General features: G+C 43.0%; 1 protein-coding gene across 1 annotated transcript; it reads left to right on the forward strand.

The window, feature by feature from the left end:
• The first annotated feature begins 2,753 nt into the window (after positions 1–2,753).
• RBX1 (ring-box 1) lies at positions 2,754–21,314 on the forward strand. The gene is made up of 5 exons (XM_089692638.1): positions 2,754–2,912; positions 10,818–10,896; positions 14,947–15,017; positions 18,930–19,015; positions 21,139–21,314. The coding sequence occupies exons 1-5, from the start codon at positions 2,835–2,837 to the stop codon at positions 21,149–21,151; spliced, it is 327 nt and encodes a 108-aa protein (XP_089548764.1). The 5' UTR covers positions 2,754–2,834; the 3' UTR covers positions 21,152–21,314.
• Positions 21,315–21,834: the final 520 nt, after the last annotated feature.

Raw genomic sequence — 21,834 nt, forward strand, 5'->3', positions numbered from 1 at the left:
ACAGGGAGGGAGGGAGGACACCTTCTGTTTCCAATCGCCTAGGCGATCGGACCGGAAGTGGGAGCGGGTACCTGTCAAATTCGGGTACCTCCCCCCCTCTCGCCCCCCAAAGGTGCCAATCCTTAATGGAGAGTGGGGGAGCAGTCCTTAAAGCGGAACTTCCCCTTTTGGGTGGAGCTACGTTTTAATTAGAGTAGCTAAACCATTCAGGATAAGGCTTGGACTCGTAGTGGAAAACATGGAAAGAAAGAACACATAGTGTAAAACCATAATCACAACATTTGTAACCACTAGCCTACAGGGCACTTATACCCCCTTCCTGCCCAGGCCAATTTCCAGCTTTCAGCGCTGTCACACTTTGAATGACAATTGCGCGGTCATGCAACACTGTACCCATATGAATTTTTTATCATTTGCTTGTGACAGATAGAGCTTTACTTTGGTGGTATTTAAACCCCTCTGGGTTTTTTATTTTTTCTTAAACAAACCAAAAACCACTGAAAATTTTGAAAAAAAAGTTTTTTCTTAGTTTTTGTTATAAAATTTTGTAAATAAGTGATTTTTCTCCTTCATTGATGTCCGCTAATGAGGCTGCAGTGATGGGCACTGATAGGTTGCACTGATGAACACTGATAGGTGGCACTGATGAGGTGGCACTGATGGGCATTGACAGGCGTCACTGATGGGCACTGAAAAGCAGCACTGATATATGGCACTGATAAATCCAACACAACAAACACTTTACTCCTGCGCTAGGAAAGGACTCAGTAGACCCAGTAGAAATGTTCTGGAATTTTCTGGAATATGCACTGCTTGCTGCCCTCAACAGACCAGGGTGGTCCGAATACACTGGATACACTGGCTCTGTGGAAGAAGTTGTGTCTTCGAAATGCGTTAGCCAGTTGGTCATCCAGGGTTCCATCGTATGGACTCAGATGTTGTTTGGATCATACACCTTGTTCAGTTTGACATGCCTGTGTTATTATGTCCATTGTGAGTATGATACCTATTTTTGTTTCTTTAATAAATTATTGTAAACGATAATGCACTAGGTCGGCACGCCCTTTTTCTGTTTCTCCATATGGCACTGATAGGCGGCACTGACTGTCACTGTTAGGTGGCACTGACTGGCAGCACTGATAGGTGGCACTGATTGGCATTGATAGGTGGCACTGATGGGTGACACTGAAAGGCAGCTCAGATGGGCACTGATATGTGGCATTGATGTGCACTGGTAGGCACTGATATGTGGCATTGATGTGGCACTGGCACTGACGGACACTGACAGGTGGCACTGCTGGGGCTACACTGATCATCAGGGCACACTGATCATCAGTGCTCTGATGATCAGTGTACATGTCCCCTCCGCAGAATGCCGATTGCCGGGTCTCCTCTCCTCTGGAGCTGTCAGCGTGACAGCTCGTGAGGAGAGAAATGATGATAACCGGCATTTTCCTGTTTACATGTGATCAGTTGTGATTGGACACATCTGATCACATGACTGAGCCGACATCTTCGGCTCTTTCCGTGGATTGGTGATCCGCTGTGTCTGAGGGACACAGCGCACCGCCGATCCCTGGGCGCTCCGGGAGCCACGCATGCGCGGTTAAATTGGGAAGAGGTCATATGATGTCCTCCCAGAACGAGAACCACCTTGCGTCCGTCATATTACTATATGGCGGGCGGGAGGTGGTTAAAGTATGGTTGCACTCACATGTAAGCAAACATCATTAGACTTTGATTGGCAAAATAATTAAAATTTTCCAATTTCCAAAATGGCCACCAGCCGTTTGCGCAGTAGCGTGTCTGTGCGCAGCTCCACCATACACATTTCATCACAGGTAATATCATCAGGGACACACCATTTTTCACTGTTTTCTTATGAATATTTGTAACTTTTTACCAATACACTTTTATGTATTTATTGAATGAAGATTGTCAATGTGTTACGGCTGTAACCAACTGTACATGCGCCATTTATTCTACAATTTGTTAAAATGCAAGTAAATATAAATCACCTTTAAGTTCACACCTAAGCATTTTTTGCTGCGTTTTGCATTCTGCAGAAACGCAGTACAGCCCATTTAACCTGTCCTATGGGACAGTTTCACATCTCCGTGTTTTCACCCGGTGCATTTTTTTTAGAAAGGGATGGGGACTTTTTAAATGCAAAACGTTGCATTTTTGGTTCTGTAGACTTCAATGTAGACGCTGCAGAAAAGCATGTAGTGCGTTTTTGATGCATTTTATTCAACCCAAAAGAAGTTAAAAAACAAAACACAAAATGCATCAAAAACACAACGCAAAAAGCACTGCAAAAACAGATCAAACACAAACTGCATAGGTGGAGAACCTAGCCTAAAAAAGTACATTTATAGCACACAGGCCTGCACTTTACAAATGTTTTTACAGCGTTGGTTGCTTTAGCACCCTGAAACAAGTGCAGCCCCATTCACATGAGAGAATGGGAGGGAAACAAAAATCCAGAAGAGCCCAGCCATGTAACCTATCCAAGCTGGGTGACTACGCTTCTTCAAAACGCTTGTTTCCATGTAGAATAAGCACCATCTACACTACACTACCCCACCCCCCCTCCAACTTCGATGTGCACGGTTTGGCCGAGGTTAGTTCACATCAGACGGCTATCCAGTTGGCCTCTACAGGCAGGCAGCCATAAAGCACATGCGCAGTGTGCAAAGTCACCCACGGGAGCGAGCACGCACCCAAGGAACACTGGCATGTTGTGGGTCACGTTGTTGTCTGCGCATGTGACGTAGAAGCGGAAGTGAGCGTGACACAAGCATTAGAAAGGCCGGGGTTTTGTCGCGTTGGTAATGGCTGCTGCTATGGATGTGGATGTTCCTAGCGGAACCAATAGCAGTGCTAGCAAAAAGCGGTTTGAGGTGAAAAAGGTGGGTGAACATTATTGATGCCGAGTAAATGGATGGGATTGTTTGTAATCCAGGCGATCCCCGGATTACCGGTGAACGGGATGATTGGTGTCATTAACCCTCATCTTCCGGTGCCGTGACTGAGGTGGAATGTTCCCCCGGGATGATCACGGCTCCTGTGTGGAGGATCGGTGGGGTGGGATGTTGCAGTAGATGGAGCTCTGATTACAACCTGTACAGTGGAGGGAACATCACTGCGCACTAGTATACATGGGGCGGATTTTTGCCCAGTTTCTGTGAACTGGTCAGGAAACCCAGAAATAGTAGTTTAACCACTTGCCCTCCTGAGGATTTACCCCCTTCCTGACCAGGCTTTTTTTTGTGTTCTGACAACTGCGTGGTCATGCAACACTGCGCCCAAACGAAATTTATGCACTTTTTTTCCTCACAAATTGAGCTTTCTTTCGGTGGTATTTGATCATGTATTCTGCTACATGTCTTTGCTAAAAAATATCCCAATACGTGTAAATAAATTTTTCATTATTACTAGTAATGTCGGTGATCAGCGGGACTCCGGCGGACATTCTGACACTGGGGGGGAACTGGCTTGGTGTCACTGACATCCCCTGTGACACCAGTTATTTATTACAGGTATTTTTATAGTGCCATCAATTTACACAGCGCTTTTACATCTATATTGTACATTTACATCAGTCCCTAACCCTTGAGGGGTGTTCAATCTACCAATACAGTGATCAGTGCTTAAAAAAAAAAAAATGCTGTTTTATTGGCACTGGGCAGGAAGGGGTTAATATGAGGGGGATCAAAGGGTTAACTGTGCTTTACTATGGGGCATTGTCTGTGTGCTTCGCTGTAAGCACACTGCTTACAGTGCGGGGCACAGCCATCCAAAGCAGCCTGAGCTGACAGGGAGAACTGTTAGTAAACAAAACAGTTCTCCTTCCTGTCGGAGATGCTCCGTAATCACCAGGCACCGGCAAGTAATCACTGGCCGGGACCCGGTGATTGACAGCCGCAGTCATGAATGGCGGCACAAGTAGGGTGCGCCTCAAGCATACCTCCTACCCAGAAATGCGAAATCACGCATATATATCTATATATATATATATATATCTCTCTCTCTAGTAATTTTGCGTACCCATGCCGCCCTGTAGCAGTATTTCTGTGTGGAGGATCGGTGGGGTGGGATGTTGCAGTAGATGGAGCTCCAATTACAATCTGTACAGTGGAGGGAACATCACTGCGCACTAGTATACATGGGGCGGATTTTTGCCCAGTTTCTGTGAACTTGTCTAGAAACGCAGTAATAGTAGTTTTACCACTTGCCCTCCTGAGGATTTACCCCCTTCCTTACCAGGCCTTTATTTTGTTTTCTGACAACTGTCTACAAATGGCGGTATATATACTGGGATTGTTTTTTTTTTTTTTTTTTTTTTCATTATTACTAGTAATCGCTGCAATCAGTCGGACTGCGGTGGACATTCTGTCACTGGGGATAACTGGCTTGGTGTCATTGACATCCCCTGTGACACCAATTATTTATTACAGGTATTTATATAGTGCCATCAATTTACGCAGCGCTTTACAGATATATTGTACATTTACATCAGTCCCTAACCCTCAAGGGGTGTACAATCTACCAATACAGTGATCAGTGCTAAAAAAAAAAACAAAACTATACAACAGCTGAGCAGTTGTATGGGAAGGACCTTCTGTGCGGCAGCAGAGCAGTTGATTACAGGAAGGCCCCGCTGTGCGGCAGGAGAACAGTGAATTTTAGGAGGACCCGCTGTGCAGCAGGAGAGCAGTGAATTTTAGGAGGACCCGCTGTGCAGCAGGAGAGCAGTGAATTTTAGGAGGACCCGCTGTGCAGCAGGAGAGCAGTGAATTTTAGGAGGACCCGCTGTGCAGCAGGAGAGCAGTGAATTTTAGGAGGACCCGCTGTGCAGCAGGAGAGCAGTGAATTTTAGGAGGACCCGCTGTGCGGCAGGAGAGCAGTGAATTTTAGGAGGACCCGCTGTGCGGCAGGAGAGCAGTGGATGTTAGGAAGGACCCGCTGCGCGGCAGGAGAGCAGTGGATGTTAGGAAGGACCCGCTGCGCGGCAGGAGAGCAGTGGATGTTAGGAAGGACCCGCTGCGCGGCAGGAGAGCAGTGGATGTTAGGAAGGACCCGCTGCGCGGCAGGAGAGCAGTGGATGTTAGGAAGGACCCGCTGCGCGGCAGGAGAGCAGTGGATGTTAGGAAGGACCCGCTGCGCGGCAGGAGAGCAGTGGATGTTAGGAAGGACCCGCTGCGCGGCAGGAGAGCAGTGGATGTTAGGAAGGACCCGCTGCGCGGCAGGAGAGCAGTGGATGTTAGGAAGGACCCGCTGCGCGGCAGGAGAGCAGTGGATGTTAGGAAGGACCCGCTGCGCGGCAGGAGAGCAGTGGATGTTAGGAAGGACCCGCTGCGCGGCAGGAGAGCAGTGGATGTTAGGAAGGACCCGCTGCGCGGCAGGAGAGCAGTGGATGTTAGGAAGGACCCGCTGCGCGGCAGGAGAGCAGTGGATGTTAGGAAGGACCCGCTGCGCGGCAGGAGAGCAGTGGATGTTAGGAAGGACCCGCTGCGCGGCAGGAGAGCAAGTGGATTTCAGGAAGTACCCGCTGCGCGGCAGGAGAGCAAGTGGATTTTAGGAAGGACCCGCAGTGCGGCAGGAGAGCAAGTGGATTTTAGGAAGGACCCGCAGTGCGGCAGCACAGCAGTGGATTATAGGACTATCATGCAACCAGTAGTGACACTGACCCCAGCCAAATCCAAAACTAGTGAAATACAGTTAGAAAAGATGAGTAGGGAAAAAATGTCAGTGGCCTCCACCTGTAAAACCATTCCTGTTTTGGGGGTCGTCTCATTGTTCCCCCATCTAGTGCACCTGTTGTTAATTTCACTAACACCAAAGCAGCTGAAACTGATTAAACACCCCCTCTGCTACTTAACTAACCAGATCAATCTCCCAGGAGTTTAATTGACTTGATGCTATACTTTGATTAAAAAGTGTTCCTTTAATTTTTTTTGAGCAGTGTATTTCCTTCAGTAACAGATGCAGCAGCTGCAAATGTATAAACTGTATGGAGCTCTAGCTACATCAGCTTCCAGAACACAATCTAGTCAGGCGGAACATTGCTAGGCCATTCACAGGAGGCAGAGACTTTGTGTCCTTTGAATACAAAGCTTCCTCTGGTTGGCCGTGGCATGTGAATGACACCATGCACTCCACCTTGGGCAATCAGTGGAAGTTTTGTGTCTGTGGGTTAAAAATAGATTAGTAAGCACATCAAATATATATAGATAGGTTAGGCAGGAGGAATAGTTATGGTTAGACTTTTCTTCCACTTTAAAGGAAATCGATCATGTGAAAAATGTTTAGGCTGTCATTGTTGACCCCCTGTTTTTGGAAAATATTAGTTGCTAAATCTCTAACACAGAACAAATATAACAAAGTTTTGTTGCTGGTTTGTGATTAAGGCTTCGTGCACACGGGGCGTTTTGATAACGCTGGTAACGTTAGCTGTGTAAAGTCACGTTTAAAAACTGAATGATCTACAGAATGACACAAACCAATATTTTAAAGCAGTGGTCTCCAAACTGCGGCAGGGGGGCCGAATGCTGCCCTTTTGCTTGCCTTTATCCAACCCGTGGGACACTATTCCTCCCACAGACATTAACAATGGGGCCTAATTCCTCCTACTGACACCAATGATGGGACATTGTTACCTACACCAGTAAATTTTCTACTCCCACTGGCCAAGACTCTCTAGTCTGAAGGACAGTAAACTAGCCTTTTGCTTAGAAAATTTGGAGAGTCATAGGATAGGTTGTGTCAAAATGGTAATAATCCAAAATACAGAGGTAAGTCCACAACAGTGACTTGATCAGAAAAAAATATATATTTTAGAACAACTTTGGCTCCATTCATTTGAAGTTTTTCTAAAAAAAAAAAAAAAAAAGTCTTTCATATAAGATATCCTGAAAATAAACAGAAAATGAAACTGTTTTTTGGAGGAAAGAATATAAAGTATATTCCACTTGCTAGAACAAGGAATGAAACCACCAGACAATTTTTAGACATCCCTAAAACCTGCTGCTTAATTTGTGTCCTTGCCATAGAATGTTAGCATGAACTTTAAAGTGGTTCTAAAGGCCTAAGGTTTTTACCTTTATGCATTCAATGCACTATCCATTGATGTGCATGAGAGCCTCGACTCTCTGGGGACTCTCCTCCATTGTCTCCTGCTGCTGTCAATCACAGCTGTTGAGCCAATGAGGAGTGAGGGGGGCAGGTCCGAGCCACAGCTGTGTGTGAATGGACACGCAGAGCATTGGTTTGGGAGCAGGCCTGCTCTGGTGCCCCCATAGCAAGCTGCTTGCTGTGGGGGCAATTGGCAGGAGGGAGTGGCCAGGAATCCTGGCGAGGGACCCGAGAAGATGAGGATTGGGGCTCGACTGCACAGAGCAGGTATGTAGAACATGTTTGTTTAAAAAAAGCCTGTTCAGCTACTTCACATTAGATGCAGTCCAGTGCGGGTTGTTTTTTTTTTTTTTTGGATCAAAAATGCATGAACAGTGTTTTCCATATATTCCAATGGCCTTAGTTCAGAACAGTGTAGTCAGTTCCTGTGCACGAAAAAAAGTAGAATATTCAGCATTTTTTTCTGCACAAAACTGTACTGGAACATTGCAAACTGCTTCATAACTGCACCAGAATGGAGTGTGGTGTGAACCGTGGCCAAAACGTATCCGGAATGCATCAAGAGTGCATTTTTGTGGTGTGAACTGGCCCTTAACCACTTGCCTACCAGGCACATATACCCCCTTATTTACCAGGCCAATTTTCAGCTTTCAGCGCTGCCGCACTTTGACAATTGCGCGGTCATGCAACATTGTACCCATATGAAATTTTGATCATTTTTTTCTCACAAATAGAGCTTTCTTTTGGTGGTATTTAATCGCCGCTGGGCGCTTTACTTTTTGCGCTATAAATAAAAGTGCAAAAAATTTGAAAAAAAAAAGTTTCTTTGTTTCTATTATAAAATTTTTCAAACAGGTATTTTTTCTCCTTCACTGATGTGCGTTGATGAGGCAGCACTGATGGGCACTGATGGGCGGCACTGACTGGCACAACCCCTGGGCACTGGTGTGTGGCACTGCTGGGCACAGGTGGGCGGAGCTAGTGGGTGCACTGCTGGGCACAGGTGGGCGGAACTTGCGGGTGGCACTGCTGGGCACCGATCATCAGGGCACTGATCATCAGTGCCGATCCCCGCTCTGACAACTGCCGGTTCTCGGCAGTACTTTCCTCACGATCTGACAGCGTGAGGGAAGTGCAGCCGAACCGGCACTTGCATTTCCCTCTGATCAGCGTGTCATTGGACACCACTGATCACGTGGTAAAAGGCCGCTGTGATTGGCCTTTTACCACATCACGTGATCAGCTGTGTCCGTAGGACACAGCGATCACGGAGATAGCCGGGTGCGCGTCATATGACGTCCACTCAGAACTGGCCGGCCGCAGTGAAGCCGTCATTCGGCTATCTGCGGTCGGCAACTAGTTAAAGGGTAGGTTCACCTTTGGAACATATTACATGCTTCACCCGTTTTTTGGGTGGAACATGCAACATGTTCCCATAGCTGCAGCCGCGCCTTCTTTTTTCTGGCAATGCAGGGAGAAGTTTCCCTGTGCTATCTGTCAGATTTAAAAACCGTTCTCCACCCACTCAGCCACGTCACTCATGTGAATGAGTGCCTACAAGTCCCGGCAGCCTTAGCGGCTGTGTGCTTGTAGTTTTCAATGAGTTACCATGGCACTGTGGAGATCCATGGTAGTTCATTGAAGCTTCCGGTCAGTATATCTGCTTGACCATACATTCCATACGGCAAGAAGATATTATGACAGGTCTGCAGGAGACCTACATGGCATCGTGATCTACTGTTTACCTGCAAAAAAGTGTGCATTTATTATTTTTGTCCAAAAGGTTGATCCTATCTTCTAACCACTTCAGCTCCGGAAGATTCACACCCCACCCCCCCGACCAGGTAATTTTTTTTCTGATACAGCATTGCGTTACTTTAACTGACAATTGCGTGATCATGCAACACTACCCAAATTACAATTATGTCCTTTTTTTTCCCCACAAATAGAGCTTTCTTTTGGTGGTATTTAATCACCTCTGCGGTTTTTATTTTTTGCGACCGACAATTTTGATAAAAAAAAACTATTTTTTATTTTCTACTATATAACATATCCAATTAAATTAAAAATTAATCAAATTTCTTCATAAATTTAGGCCAAAATGTATCCTGCTACATATTTTTGGTAAAAAGAAATACCAATAAGTGTATATTGACTAGTTTGCAAAAGTTATAGCGACTACAAACTATGGGACATATAATGGAATTGAAAAAAAAAAGTTTTTATACTAGTAATGGCAGTGATCAGTGACTTATGGCGGCACTGCAATATTGCGGCGGACGGTTTTACACTAACACTTTGTGGGAACCAGTGACAATAATGTAGTGATCAGTTCTAAAACTATACACTGATTATTGTACTAATGACACTGGTTGGGAAGGTTTTAACATCTAGGGTGACCAAAGGATTAAGTGTGTGCTTAGCTATGCTCTTGGTGTACACTTTGTGGTGCTGGTATAAGAGGATGTGATGGATCGTGTTCCCAGCTCTGCAGGGACACAAGATCGATCACTCCCCCCTGTCGCAACAGAGCTCTGCCTATGTAAACATAGGCAGAGCTCTGTTTTTCCTCACTGCCCAACAATTTGCGGGTGCCGGCGAAGATACATTTGCTGGAACTTGCAGACCGGCTTCTGCTGTGACTGTTCAGTAGAAGCGATGTGGCACTCACTCCCCCCGTGACTTGGAAGTGTAAAATCACGTATATATACGTGATTTTGCACAGGAGGACCGCCCTGTAGCACTAAAACTGCTATAGGGTGGATGTAACTTGGTTAATACCATTTTAAAGGAGAAGTGCAGCCAAAGTTTGTTTGGCTGTACTTCTCCTGTGGATCACAGGAGTGCAGTTTGTTCTGCACTCCTGTGACCCATTTCCAGTTGACAGCAGGCTAAAGTCGGCTGACGTCGCTCAGCTGGTCCAGGCTGGGGAAAGGTGTGCTGAGAGCCTGAACCAGATGCTCCCTCCCCTCCACAGTCCAGCACTCCAGTGAGCGTGCGCACGGTGGTGGGGGGCAGAGCAGATAGTGGTGACTGACAATCACTGCTGTCTGCTCAGAGTGGCTAGGAGAATTCAGCAATCCGAAGACATATGATCGCTGAGTTCTCACACTTAGAGCCGGCAGGGGACAGATGCAGCACTGGAACGATGCTGCATCCACCTTGGTAAGTATGATTGTATGATTACAGTAAAAAAAAAAAAAAAAAACCCATACTTCTCTTTTTGATCCCAAGACCCTGCCTCTGGAAGAAAGAGGAATGAGCCCATTATATGTCTGCTGGATAGGAAGGGTATCTTTGGGACCCTAGTTCTTTTAGGCCTCCTTTACCTGCAGGTCAAGTTAAGGATGAGTGTGTTTTTTTTTTTTTTTTTTTTTGTTTTTGTTTTTTTTCCTGGTCATTGTGGCGATCGTGTGGGTTTTTTTTTTTTTGTTCTCCTTTTTAAGATGTCTTTCTCCTCCCTTGCATTCAGCTTACCAGTTGTGCATGATAAGAATCTATGCTGACAATTTAGAACTGTGCAGAGCTTTTATCTTGGTGCCTAGCATTTGGGGTGTCTTTCTCACACTAAATAGATGTCTATAGTTATCCCAGTTGAATTTTCTGTTTTGTTTTTAACATTATTTTCAGCAATGCCACTTGTATTTGAACTAATTTGGAAATGTCATGTTTTTTTCCAGTGGAATGCAGTTGCTCTTTGGGCCTGGGACATTGTAGTTGATAATTGTGCCATCTGCAGAAACCATATTATGGACTTGTGTAAGTATGTTATGCCTATGATCTGCAAACTACGTGTAATTATGAAAATAACTTAACATAGTTGCTCACATTTAAATGTTTTACTAGTAGTAATTTTGTACACCATAAATTGATTTAAAGGGAAGTTTTATTTGCTCTGTTGTTGCATTAGCTTTAAAGCTTAATTCCAGGCTTTTTCACCCAGGCATCTGGGGGGATCAGACCTGAATGGCCTATCTGTATGACAATGAATATTTTACAAAGCTGCACTTTTTTATTTTTTTATTTTTTTTTTTTTGTTTTTTTTTTCAATATCTACTGGGGCCATGTGACTCCATTTTTGTTTCTGGAAATGACGTCCTTGGCATTATTCATGCCAACATTTTGGAGAACAACGTTCATGTAGCATTGCATATTTTACGAGATTTCAGTTGGCTCCTGAACGATCTGAAATTGGCTTAACCCTAAGTCCTGAACAGCCTTTTCATAATAACACTCATTCTGCTAGGTTGTTCAGCACGTCTTGGCCCGTCCAACATCAGGTCTCAGTTTTGCAGGTCTGTGAGACCAAAGCCTGGTCTTTAGCTTATACATTTCACTAAGTGAACACCGCTCCGAGCACTCTTTTTGGTTCTGTTGCCAAGGTTTTTTTTTTTTTTGTTTTTTTTTCCTTGTACTGCTGGCACCTAACTGACATTTTAGGACAGTTGTAGGCGGTCCCACAAAAATCCTTAAGACCATCACTATTCCTGTTTGCTGTTGCATTCTGTGAAACCAACTTTCCTCCTCAAAAACCCTGTGTAACAGAACATTTTCAAATGTTGATTCTTTTGGTCAGGTGACCTTCTTCCGTCTGATGTAGTCCACTGGCAGCAAGCCTCCCTTTTTTTTTTTTTCTCATTTGCCATTTTGGCTTTACTGTGCTATGCAGTAAATCGTTTGGAGGGCTTTTTGCTTCCTTTAGTCCCTTCTCACTAAAACTTGTATTGTTATATTGTTTTGTTTGGGTCCCATGTCATACCCTGTAGAAGCCATGGTTTCCATACATTGCACAGATGATGGCCGGAAAGCTTGAAACCTAAAGGAATGATTTGCATGGCTCTGGCTATTGAAATGGGAAATACTCCTATTTTTTGGATATGTCATGGAATGAGACATGTGAATACCCCAATCTTCTTTTCATAACTGTGCTGCCTGCTGCTTTTTTGCTTTCTTTCTGATACTTGACCTGTCAAACCTTTAACTTTACATTTGAGAAACTTGTATACTTCAACCACCATTAAGCTGTGTTTAAAACTGTTGGGCTCCTATCACCAAAGCTTTTCACTCCCAGAAACTTATTAAATTCTGTTGTGACTTTGGTTCTGTCAGACATGTTTCAGTCAGTTTCCGATTGAAACCAGTTCAAGACCCGGTTCACATATATGCAAGTTGGATGTGTTTTGTACCATATTCAATTTGCATGACATAGGAATCAAAATTCTTTTCTGTGGAGCTGGCCGCAGTGCGATTTAAAAAAAAAAAAAAAAAATAGGTACAATTTTCAGCCTGGTTCAGGTGCGATTCCCAGTGTCATACACTTTAAAAGTTTGCATTGCAGTTGCACTCGAACCACTGAATGAAACCGGACGGGACTCTTTTACAAATTGCACTGCAAACCAGCCATGCACAAATGTGAACCCAGGCCAATGTGTAGGAAATTGTGCTCACAAACACTTTAGCTTTCTTCGCAGTTTCTCTAAAGGAAAGACCAACACTTTTATAAATAGTGGTCCATTTTTTTATTAATTTATCTGTCTTGACATTGTGAGAGAAACATTCTACTTCCTACAGTGCAATATTGTACAAATACTGTTGTGACTGTACAGTATATAAAGCATTTTGTATATAGTCAGTGTTATATAAATACCTGTAGTAAAATATACAATAAAAATGCTTCAGTGGATATAAAAGTACAGTTGGTTCAACATTGCTTTTACAGATGATTTTTAGGTAATCCGCAGAAGATGGGACAACTCTACAGCCCTGGCCAAAAGTTTTGAGTGACACAAATATTAATTTTTACAAAGTCTGCTGCTTCAGTTTTTAGATATTTTTGTCAGATGTTATTATGGTATACTGAAGTATAATTACAAGCATTTCATAAGTGTCAAAGGCTTTCATTGACAATTACATTAAGTTTATGCAAAGAGTCAATATTTGCAGTGTTGACCCTTCTTTTTCAAGACCTCTGCAATTCGCTCTGGAATGCTGTCAATCGACATCTGAGCCACATCCTGACTGATGGAAGCCCATTCTTGCATGATGAATGCTTGAAGTTTGTCAGAATTTGTGGGGTTTTTTTTTGTTTACCTGCCTCTTGAGGATTGACCACAAATTCTTGATGGGATCAAGGTCTGGGTAGTTTCCTTGCCCTGGACCCAAAATTTCAAAGTGTTGTTCCCCAAGCCACTTAGTTATCACTTCTGCCATATGGCAAGGTGCTCCATCATGCTGGAAAAGGCATTGTTCGTCACCAAACTGTTCTTGGATGTTTGGGAGAAGTTGCTCACAGAGGTTGTTTTTATCCCATTCTTTATTCATGGCTGTGTTCTTAGAGAAAAATTGTGAGTTAGCCCACTCCCTTGGCTGAGAAGCGACCCCACTCATGAATGGTCTCGATGCTGTACAGTTGGCATGACACAGGACTGATGGTAGCGCTCACCTTTTCTTCTCTGGACAAGGTTTTTTCCGGATGTCCCAGACAATTGGAAAGGGGATTCATCAGAGAAAATGATTTTACCCCCAGTCCTCAGCATTCCAATCCCTGTACCTTTTGCAGAATATCAGTCGGTCCCTGATGTTTTTCCTGCAGAGAAGTGGCCTCTTTGCTGCACTTCCATGGTTAAGAGGAAGAACAATGATTTCAAGCACCACCCTCCTTTTTAAAGCTTCCTATCTGTTATTCTAAGTCAATCAGCATGACCGAGTAATCTCCAGCCCTATCTGTGCTGCCGATTGCGGCCCTGGATGTCAATCACCAAGTCCCAGCCAGGGATTACCTGCCGGCGCCCAGCGATTACCGGCAATCTCCGACAGGGAGGAGGGCTGCATTGTTTACAATGCAGCCCTCCTCCCTGTCAGTTTGGGCACACTGCCCCCGATCAGTGCGCTTACAGTGAAGTGCGCACACACACCCGCCTCCTAGTAAAACACTCCCAGCACACAGTTAACTCTTCGATCGCCGCTCATGTTAACCCTTCCCACTCAGTGCCATTAGTACAGTGTCTGTGCTTTTTTTTTTTTTTTTTTGCACTGATCACTGTATTGGTGTCACTGGGGATGTCAGTGACACCAAGTCAGTTCCCCCCAGTGTCAGAATGCCGCCGCAGTCACGCTATAAGTCGCTGATCACCGCCATTACTAGTAAAAATAAAATTAAAAAATCCCAGTGTATATATACCGTCATATGTAAATGCTATAACGTTCATATAAACCAATTAATTTACACTTATTGGGATTTTTGGTAGCAAAGTCATGTAGCAGAATACAAATTTTTGGCCTAACTTTATGACGAAATTTGATTTTAAAATTTTTTTACTGGACATGTTTTATAGCAAAGTCAAAAATATATTTTTTTTTTCTCTCAAAATAGCGCAAAAAATAAAAACCGCACAGGCGATCAAATACCACTGAAAGAAAACTCAATTTGTGGGGAAAAAAGGACAGAAATTTAATTTGGGTGCAGCGTTGCATAACCACGCAATTGTTAAAGTAATGCAGCTCCGTAACCCAAAAAATGGCCTGGTCAGGAAGGGGGTTAATACTCAGGAGGGCAAAAGTGGTTAATACCTTTGTTAAAGCAGAACTAAATCCTTTGATTTAACTGGTTCCCAAAATAGTTACATTCAAGGCATGTCTGTGTCATAATTGATCATGTGCAGCACTGTGACTGTGTAGATCGAACAGCTTTTTGGCTGTAAAGAATAGGAATGTTTAGTTCCACTTTAAATTAATATTTTTTAATATTGTCACGGATTGGAAATTTGTTTAGCATACTAAATGCAAAATCTCAATTTTTGTTGTATGTAGGTATAGAATGTCAAGCCAATCAAGCATCGGCTACCTCTGAAGAGTGTACTGTGGCATGGGGAGTATGCAATGTAAGTTGTTTTTTTTTGTTTTTTTGTTTTTTTGTTGTTTTTTTTTTTTTATCATGACCATGTTCAGTATCACAGCTAGGCTCTTGAGCTTCCACAATGTAATTGAGTAGAAGTCCTGTCATAACTAGCCTGTAGAGGAAAGATGTTAATACTTACCCAATCTAAGGGCGCTGTGATGGTCATGTGATCTCACCAGCACCTGTTTTCAGGGGAGAGGAGAGAGCAGCAACAATGGTGATGTAGCCCATAGACTTACTATGAGACATCCATTGTCTGCTGTTCCTCCTCCTTCCCTGAAACTGGTGCTGGGAGGTGATCATGTGACTGGACCAGAGCACCTTGTCGTTGGTACACATGGGCCAAATATTGGCCAGTTCAACTAAAATCTGCTGACATCCGGTCAGTGTGTACAGCAGCCTGTCCAACAGAAGCCGGTCAAGCACAGTGGCTAAATGGTTAGCACTTCCGCCTGGCTGTACTCGGGTTGTTGGTTTGCATTCCAAGCATGGCACCACCTGCCTGGAGTTTGCATGTTCTCCCTGTGCCTGCGTGGGTTTCCTCCGGATACTCCGGTTTCCTCCCACACTCCAAAGACATACTGGTAGGTGGACTGGCTCCTATCTAAATTGGCCCTAGTATGCGTATGTATGAGTTAGGGACCTTAGATTGTACGCTCCTTCAGGGTTAGGGACTGATGTGAATGTACAATATATATGTAAAGCGCTGTATAAATTGATCGCGTTATACAAGTACCTGAAATTAATAAATAAATGACCGTCTTTTGTTGACGGGGCATGCCTATTTATTTCAGGTACTTGTATAGCGCCGTAAATTTACGCAGCGCTTTACATATATATTGTACATTCACATCAGTCCCTAGCCCTCAAGGGGCATACAATCTAAGGTAAAGCTGCGATCGCTGGTTAGTGTGTTGGTGGGGGGGGGGGGGGGTCTTGTCAGAATACAATAGCACAGCAGGGTATATCACCCCTGCACTAACATCACTTAGTAAGATGACCAACCAAGTGGCTGAATGGAAACAAAAGTTGAGAGCATTAAAAAAAAAAAAAAAAAAAAAAAAAAAAGATTAGGGAAGGATGTTTCAGGCTGCAGGCTATTTCTGTTTTACGGTTGGCATTCTGCCAGTGACATGCGAATACAATTTAGGCATGTTTCACAGGTTATTAAATTTTCTCTGTTGCAGAATGAGATGAAGGCTAAATGGAGCTTTGTGTGAGAAACTGATTTGTGATATTTATCAATTGACTTGAATAAAGATATAACATGTCATTAAGTGTTTTTTGCCCATCCAATTTAGCTAACCGTGGACATAGCCATTCAGCCTAGTATGTTTTAACCTATAACAAATATTAAGATTCCATGACTCTCAATAAGAATTTGTAAGTGTGCTCCTACTGAGTTGCTGAATTCCGCCTGACATCATTAGATTACACTGCACCAAGAAAGAGAAGAATGTCAGGACTTTGATAAGTCACTGTGCTTTGTTACCTCTGCGAGGAACTAAAACTGTCAGAGGTATGCATTGTTTAGGAACTAATTATGTTATCTCCTATACAACTACAGCACAAGCCATTAGAAGTGTCATATATTAAGTGCTGGATCTCTTGACACCGCATGAGCCTGCATACATAAAATGTTTTGCCTGGCATTTATAAAAGGCATTTACCCCTTAGTAGGCCTCAATCCTTAGTTGCACTTGACCTGAAGGCCGCAGAGATTTGAGGATCAGGGTTAAAAGTAAGTAAGCACTTTACCATTTAGGTAAAGCAAGTGATCTTTAAGTCTCCGGTGGCCTGCCCATTTTTGCACATACTGTATGCTGGAGAGATAGATCTAGGACACAAGCTCTGACCTCCATTTCCCCCTTTTATGCCAAATGCTGCATTGAGAATGAACCTGCTCGGCCATTCAAACAGCCAGAGCCTGCAAACTGAGAAGGAAGACTAAGTGAAGATTGAATCCCTGTCATTGGTGACAGCGTGCCGCTGGAGAGATGTTTTCTAGGTAAGCCTGTCATAGTGTGCTAGTATGCACTGCATACTAGCACATTATGACATGAGCCTGCAAGGAGACCACTTTTGAGTTTTTTTTTTTTTTTTTTTTTTTTCTCCTGAACATGGTTTACTACTGCTTTAAGACGTGGGCTGAATGCAGTAGTAGTGGGTATATGGAAGAGGGGGAGCAGCAACGCTTTTCCTTTTGTAGAAGTAATTGGGTGGCAGGATAGTCGCTCTTATCACTTATACTGAAAGCCCAGAGTCCAGTCTTTACATTTTATAGCAGTCTCCTAGCTCTTAAAGAGCTGTGAGCTTGTTTTAACCCTTATGACTGCCATGATTTGTACTATAACTCATTAGCTATCTAGGATAGGGACAACCATGACATGTCGTAAATATCCTTAGCAATCAAAGACTTGACACATAACTAAATCGAAAAACAAAAGTGTGATTTATGTTGCTGTTTACCAGTCCTTAATTTTTATTTTTTTAGCCTTAGAATATTTTTAGCAAGTACAAAAAGCAGTACCTGTTGATCTTGCCAAAATTGCAATGTCCCTGATGCTTGCTGAGAGCTGGGAAGAAAACAAAGTACCTTTTATGTAAACTACTAATCTTCTCATCCCCTATATAATGGAGATGAACAAAGGCAGACACATTTCAAGTCAAGCCTTGCTGGCAACCTTGGCTGCCTCCATAGATAAAGTAAAGGAGAGAGTGCAACATCCCAAGGATAGGAAGTGTGTTTGCTAGAGTCCCAGCAACCTCATCCAAGGGCTGGTAAGCTTACAATCGTCTGTTTTTGTTTTGGGTTTTAAAGCAAATATCAGTTGTTATACTTCTATACCTAGTCCTGGACTGTTAGCTGGAATGCACGACTGTTCTCTTAGGTTTTTCTGGGTCTTACCCCTTTTCATTTCCTATGCCACACTATTTCTTGCTACTACTAAACTACACCATTGAGGCTGTCCATCAATGGTAAGGTGAGTATAGAGGTAGGGCTAGACTCTCAATCTGTTAACCTGTGAATATCTGAGCACTGGGGCATTTATGCTTATACTGAGAGGACCTGATGTACAAGCAACTGTGTAGGTACCTCCTATGTGCTGATGGTGTTCAGTTAGATAACTTTATAACACCTAAAGTGTATCTATACCCAAAATTTGAATAGGGAAAGGTTAAACTCTATCTGGTTTCAGGTCGCTTGCTTGGCACCTTTGCCATCCATAGCTTGGCCTTATGCATTCACTAAATGAATACAAGGTATACAGCAGATAAAAGAAGTATTCAACACGTCACCATTTTTCTAGGTAAATATATTTCTAAAGGTGCTATTGACATATTTTCACCACGTCTGTAACAATCCGTGCAATCCATACATACAAATAAGTCCAGAAATTAAGTTCTGTGTAATAAAATGGAATGAAGCAGTCCTGCCACTTTTTTATCAGTGCAAATCAATATCAGTTGGTTCATTCTCAACTGATGGCCTATAAAAAGGTCTTATTACCATGGTGTCACACAAGAAACATCTCATGATGGGTAAAAGCAAAGCGCTCTCAAGACCTTTGCAACCTTATTGCAAAACATACTGATGGCATTGGTTACAGAAGGATTTCTAAACTTCTGAATGTTCCAGTGAGCACTGTTGGGACCGTGGTGATGTGTTTAATACTTATTTTGCACGCTGTATGAATGGTGGAGGTGCTGCGCAAGCCATCCCTCTGTTCAGTATACAGAAGATAGTCTCTTGTAAAGAACCCAGATGATCACAGATCTCACTGTATTTAGTGTGGACTACTACAGTGACTTACAGATGCCATGTTCTTTTTGTGTGTATTGTACTGAGCTCATACCGTGTGTGTGTATTTTAATAGTGAATGTTTTTCTCTAGCATGCATTCCACTTTCATTGCATCTCCCGTTGGTTGAAGACTCGACAAGTTTGTCCACTTGATAACAGAGAATGGGAATTTCAAAAGTAAGAATTGCCAAATACAACTTCTAATAAAAAAAAAATATATATATATATATAATAGATTTAATTAATTGTACAGTACAGGATACCAGCTCCTTTTTAAGTCTTGAGCATGGGTTATATGCTGCCAAATTAAGGTAGGATGCTAAGACAACCTATATAACCCCTCCCATGCCTAGTGATCCTTCTGCTAGGTCTTTCTCAGTTCACTCACTAGTACAGGATGTTCTGCACAAAGACAGCTGGCTGGCAGAGTGTGTACGCCTCCCCAGGAGGTTTCAAAAAGTGGAAAGTGCCAGTGGTTGATCTGACCTGCCTCATCAAATCCCTTATGGTCCACTTACCCAGTGAGCACATGGTTCAGGCCCCCTTAAAACCTCCCCTTTTTTTGCTGCCTTGTCAAGCTTGGCCATGCAACCATTGGTGATGTGTATGGCTGTTTTGCTAAACTCTGGCAGTCTGGGTCAAGTGAATTGCAAGCAATCTGGACCGATTTGGATTGGTCCCTTGGTGCTCCAAAACCAGAGCTCCTCTTAGAAGCCTTGCACTACTGTTATATGGCTTGGCCACTTTCCTATATCCAAATTTTTGCCTAGCTACTTATATATCCATACAGATATGCAGAATCCTATGGCTGCACAAATGGTCTGTGTTGACAGAGAATGACTATGAAGAGAACTAGATTCTTGCTTAATAAAATGCCTATGGCAAGTCTGCTACTGGGTGGAAAGCCAGGTCCTTCATTCAGTACTGGATTGGTAAACCTCTGTTACAGGGCCAGCCTGTAATGTTTGTTTTCAACACTGAATCCTACATTAGGCATGCACCTTGGCACTTTGTTGTAGTGTATAATTAGCCACATGGTGCTAGAAGAGGTCCAGGGCTCTGAAGAACCCTGACAAGAGTAAGGTAAGACATGGTTTCCCTGTACTTTGGGCTATAGACCACTTGACCACAAAGTGGATGTATAGGCACAGGAATAGAAAGGGGTTTTTTTTTGTTTTGTTTGTTTTTTTATTTACTTATTGTGCTACTCCCTGTTGTACTTATCTCTAATGCTTTCTGCTTCATAGGTATTACTGCTTAATTTTAACTGCATCCAGAAAGCCCATTGTGTTTTACTGGGGATGGTCTGCCTAGCACTTCCGGATATAGGGTGCCCCCCCCCCCCCCCCTTCCTTCCTGATCTGTGCTTTCAATCCGCTACATCTATTAGTAAAAGCAGCACATATTGCGCTCATTACACATTGTTGGGCAGACCATTAACCCTTTGATTGCCCCTAGATGTTAACCCCTTCCCAGCCAGTGTAATTAGTACAGTGACCGTATTAGCAATGATCACTATATTAGTGTCACTATTGATGTCCGTGTCCCTCCCAGCTAGCTGCAGATTGTCCACCACACCTATTAGTCACACTATAAGTCGCTGATCACTGCCATTACCAGTATATTGTCATAGCTCTGTAAATTCTACTATATATACCATAGTTTGCAGACGCTTTCGCACAAACCAATTAATATACACTTATTGGGATTTTTTTTTTTTAACCTGTAGCAGAATACGCTGGCCAAAAATTTATGAAGAGATTTCATTTTTTTCTTTATTGGATATGTTTTATAACCGTAGAAAATATAATTTTTCAAAATGTTCTGACCTTAAAATACCACCAAAAAGATCTATTTGTGTGAAAATAATGGTATAAATTGAATTTGCGTACAGTGTTGCATCACTGCAATTGCCAGTTTAAAGGTAGCACTGTGCCAAATAGCAAAAAAAAATGCCCTGGTCATGAAAGAGGTAAAAGCTTTAGTGTTAAGTTTGTTGGTCTTTTCCTATTTGAACTTTATCTTATGATGGTAACTTAGTTGAACACTTGCTGATGTACTTCTACACACAGAATTTTATTTTATGCTTGCTGCTACATGGTATTCAGCATGAAACCTATACACAGAAAGTGACAGCCCAACAAATAACCCATGGAAGTTGTTCCTGCAGACATTGCAGTTTTAATTTACTAGTATATGTTAATTGTCACTTTTGGTAATGCATTTCTATTCTGATTACTTTGCGTGTAAATTTTCCAGTATCTGTAGAAGAATGTAACTTTTTTTTTTTTTTTTTTCAGGTATGGTCATTAATGGTGTGGACTGGACGAAACATGTTTGCTAATTTATGGATACAAGTTTAAAGTAGAAACCAGCTATGTTCCTGCTCACCACTGTACACCTGTTTGTTTACTTTTACCCTCAATTTTTTTCCCCTCCTTTTATTCAAGAATGAATTAAAGTTATTCCAGCTTAATAGTCGTCTGTTTTTATCTACATTCATTTGTTTATGTCTGTGTTCATATGCTTCATTATATGCAATATTTGTTTATTGTACATCCACAGAGTGTCTATATTCCTTTATGAATCGGGTTATGCTGCCACCATCAGGTGACTGGATACTGGCAAAAATGATATGACCAGCATTCTTTCCAGGCATATCCCTTTCTTGTTGGGCTTCAGCTTTTTACTAGTGTCTAAAGGTGATGGTCATGTCTATGCAGCTCTCTGCACGAAAATAACTTCTTAACGATTCCATCTGGGATTAGGGGACTAGCTTTTTTCATATCCTACGCCTTTTGAAATCTCAGAGGAATGGATGATGGCCTGAAAGGGTGCTGGTCCGCTTAGGACCCTGCGGAATGGAATCCTGCTCAATGATATATTGCTTGGTGGACAGGTAGGTGGCTATACAGAGCAGGGATCCCTACCTGGGGAGTAGAGTCCCTGAAGGCCCTTGGCAGAGCCCACCATGATTGGACACCAAACCTTCCCAC

This window comes from Staurois parvus, unplaced genomic scaffold (genome assembly GCF_062004578.1).
Source record: "Staurois parvus isolate SC_StPar_1 unplaced genomic scaffold, SC_StPar_1.0 ptg000597l, whole genome shotgun sequence".
Classification (NCBI taxonomy): domain Eukaryota; kingdom Metazoa; phylum Chordata; class Amphibia; order Anura; family Ranidae; genus Staurois; species Staurois parvus.

Bases quoted from the DNA above. Each gene is read 5' to 3' on its own strand.
- RBX1 (XM_089692638.1), top strand. From the start codon at position 2,835: ATGGCTGCTGCTATGGATGTGGATGTTCCTAGCGGAACCAATAGCAGT. The intron at 2,913-10,817 runs GTGGGTGAACAT...GTTTTTTTCCAG, and splicing joins AGCGGTTTGAGGTGAAAAAG to TGGAATGCAGTTGCTCTTTG. The intron at 15,018-18,929 runs GTAAGTTGTTTT...GTTTTTCTCTAG, and splicing joins TGGCATGGGGAGTATGCAAT to CATGCATTCCACTTTCATTG.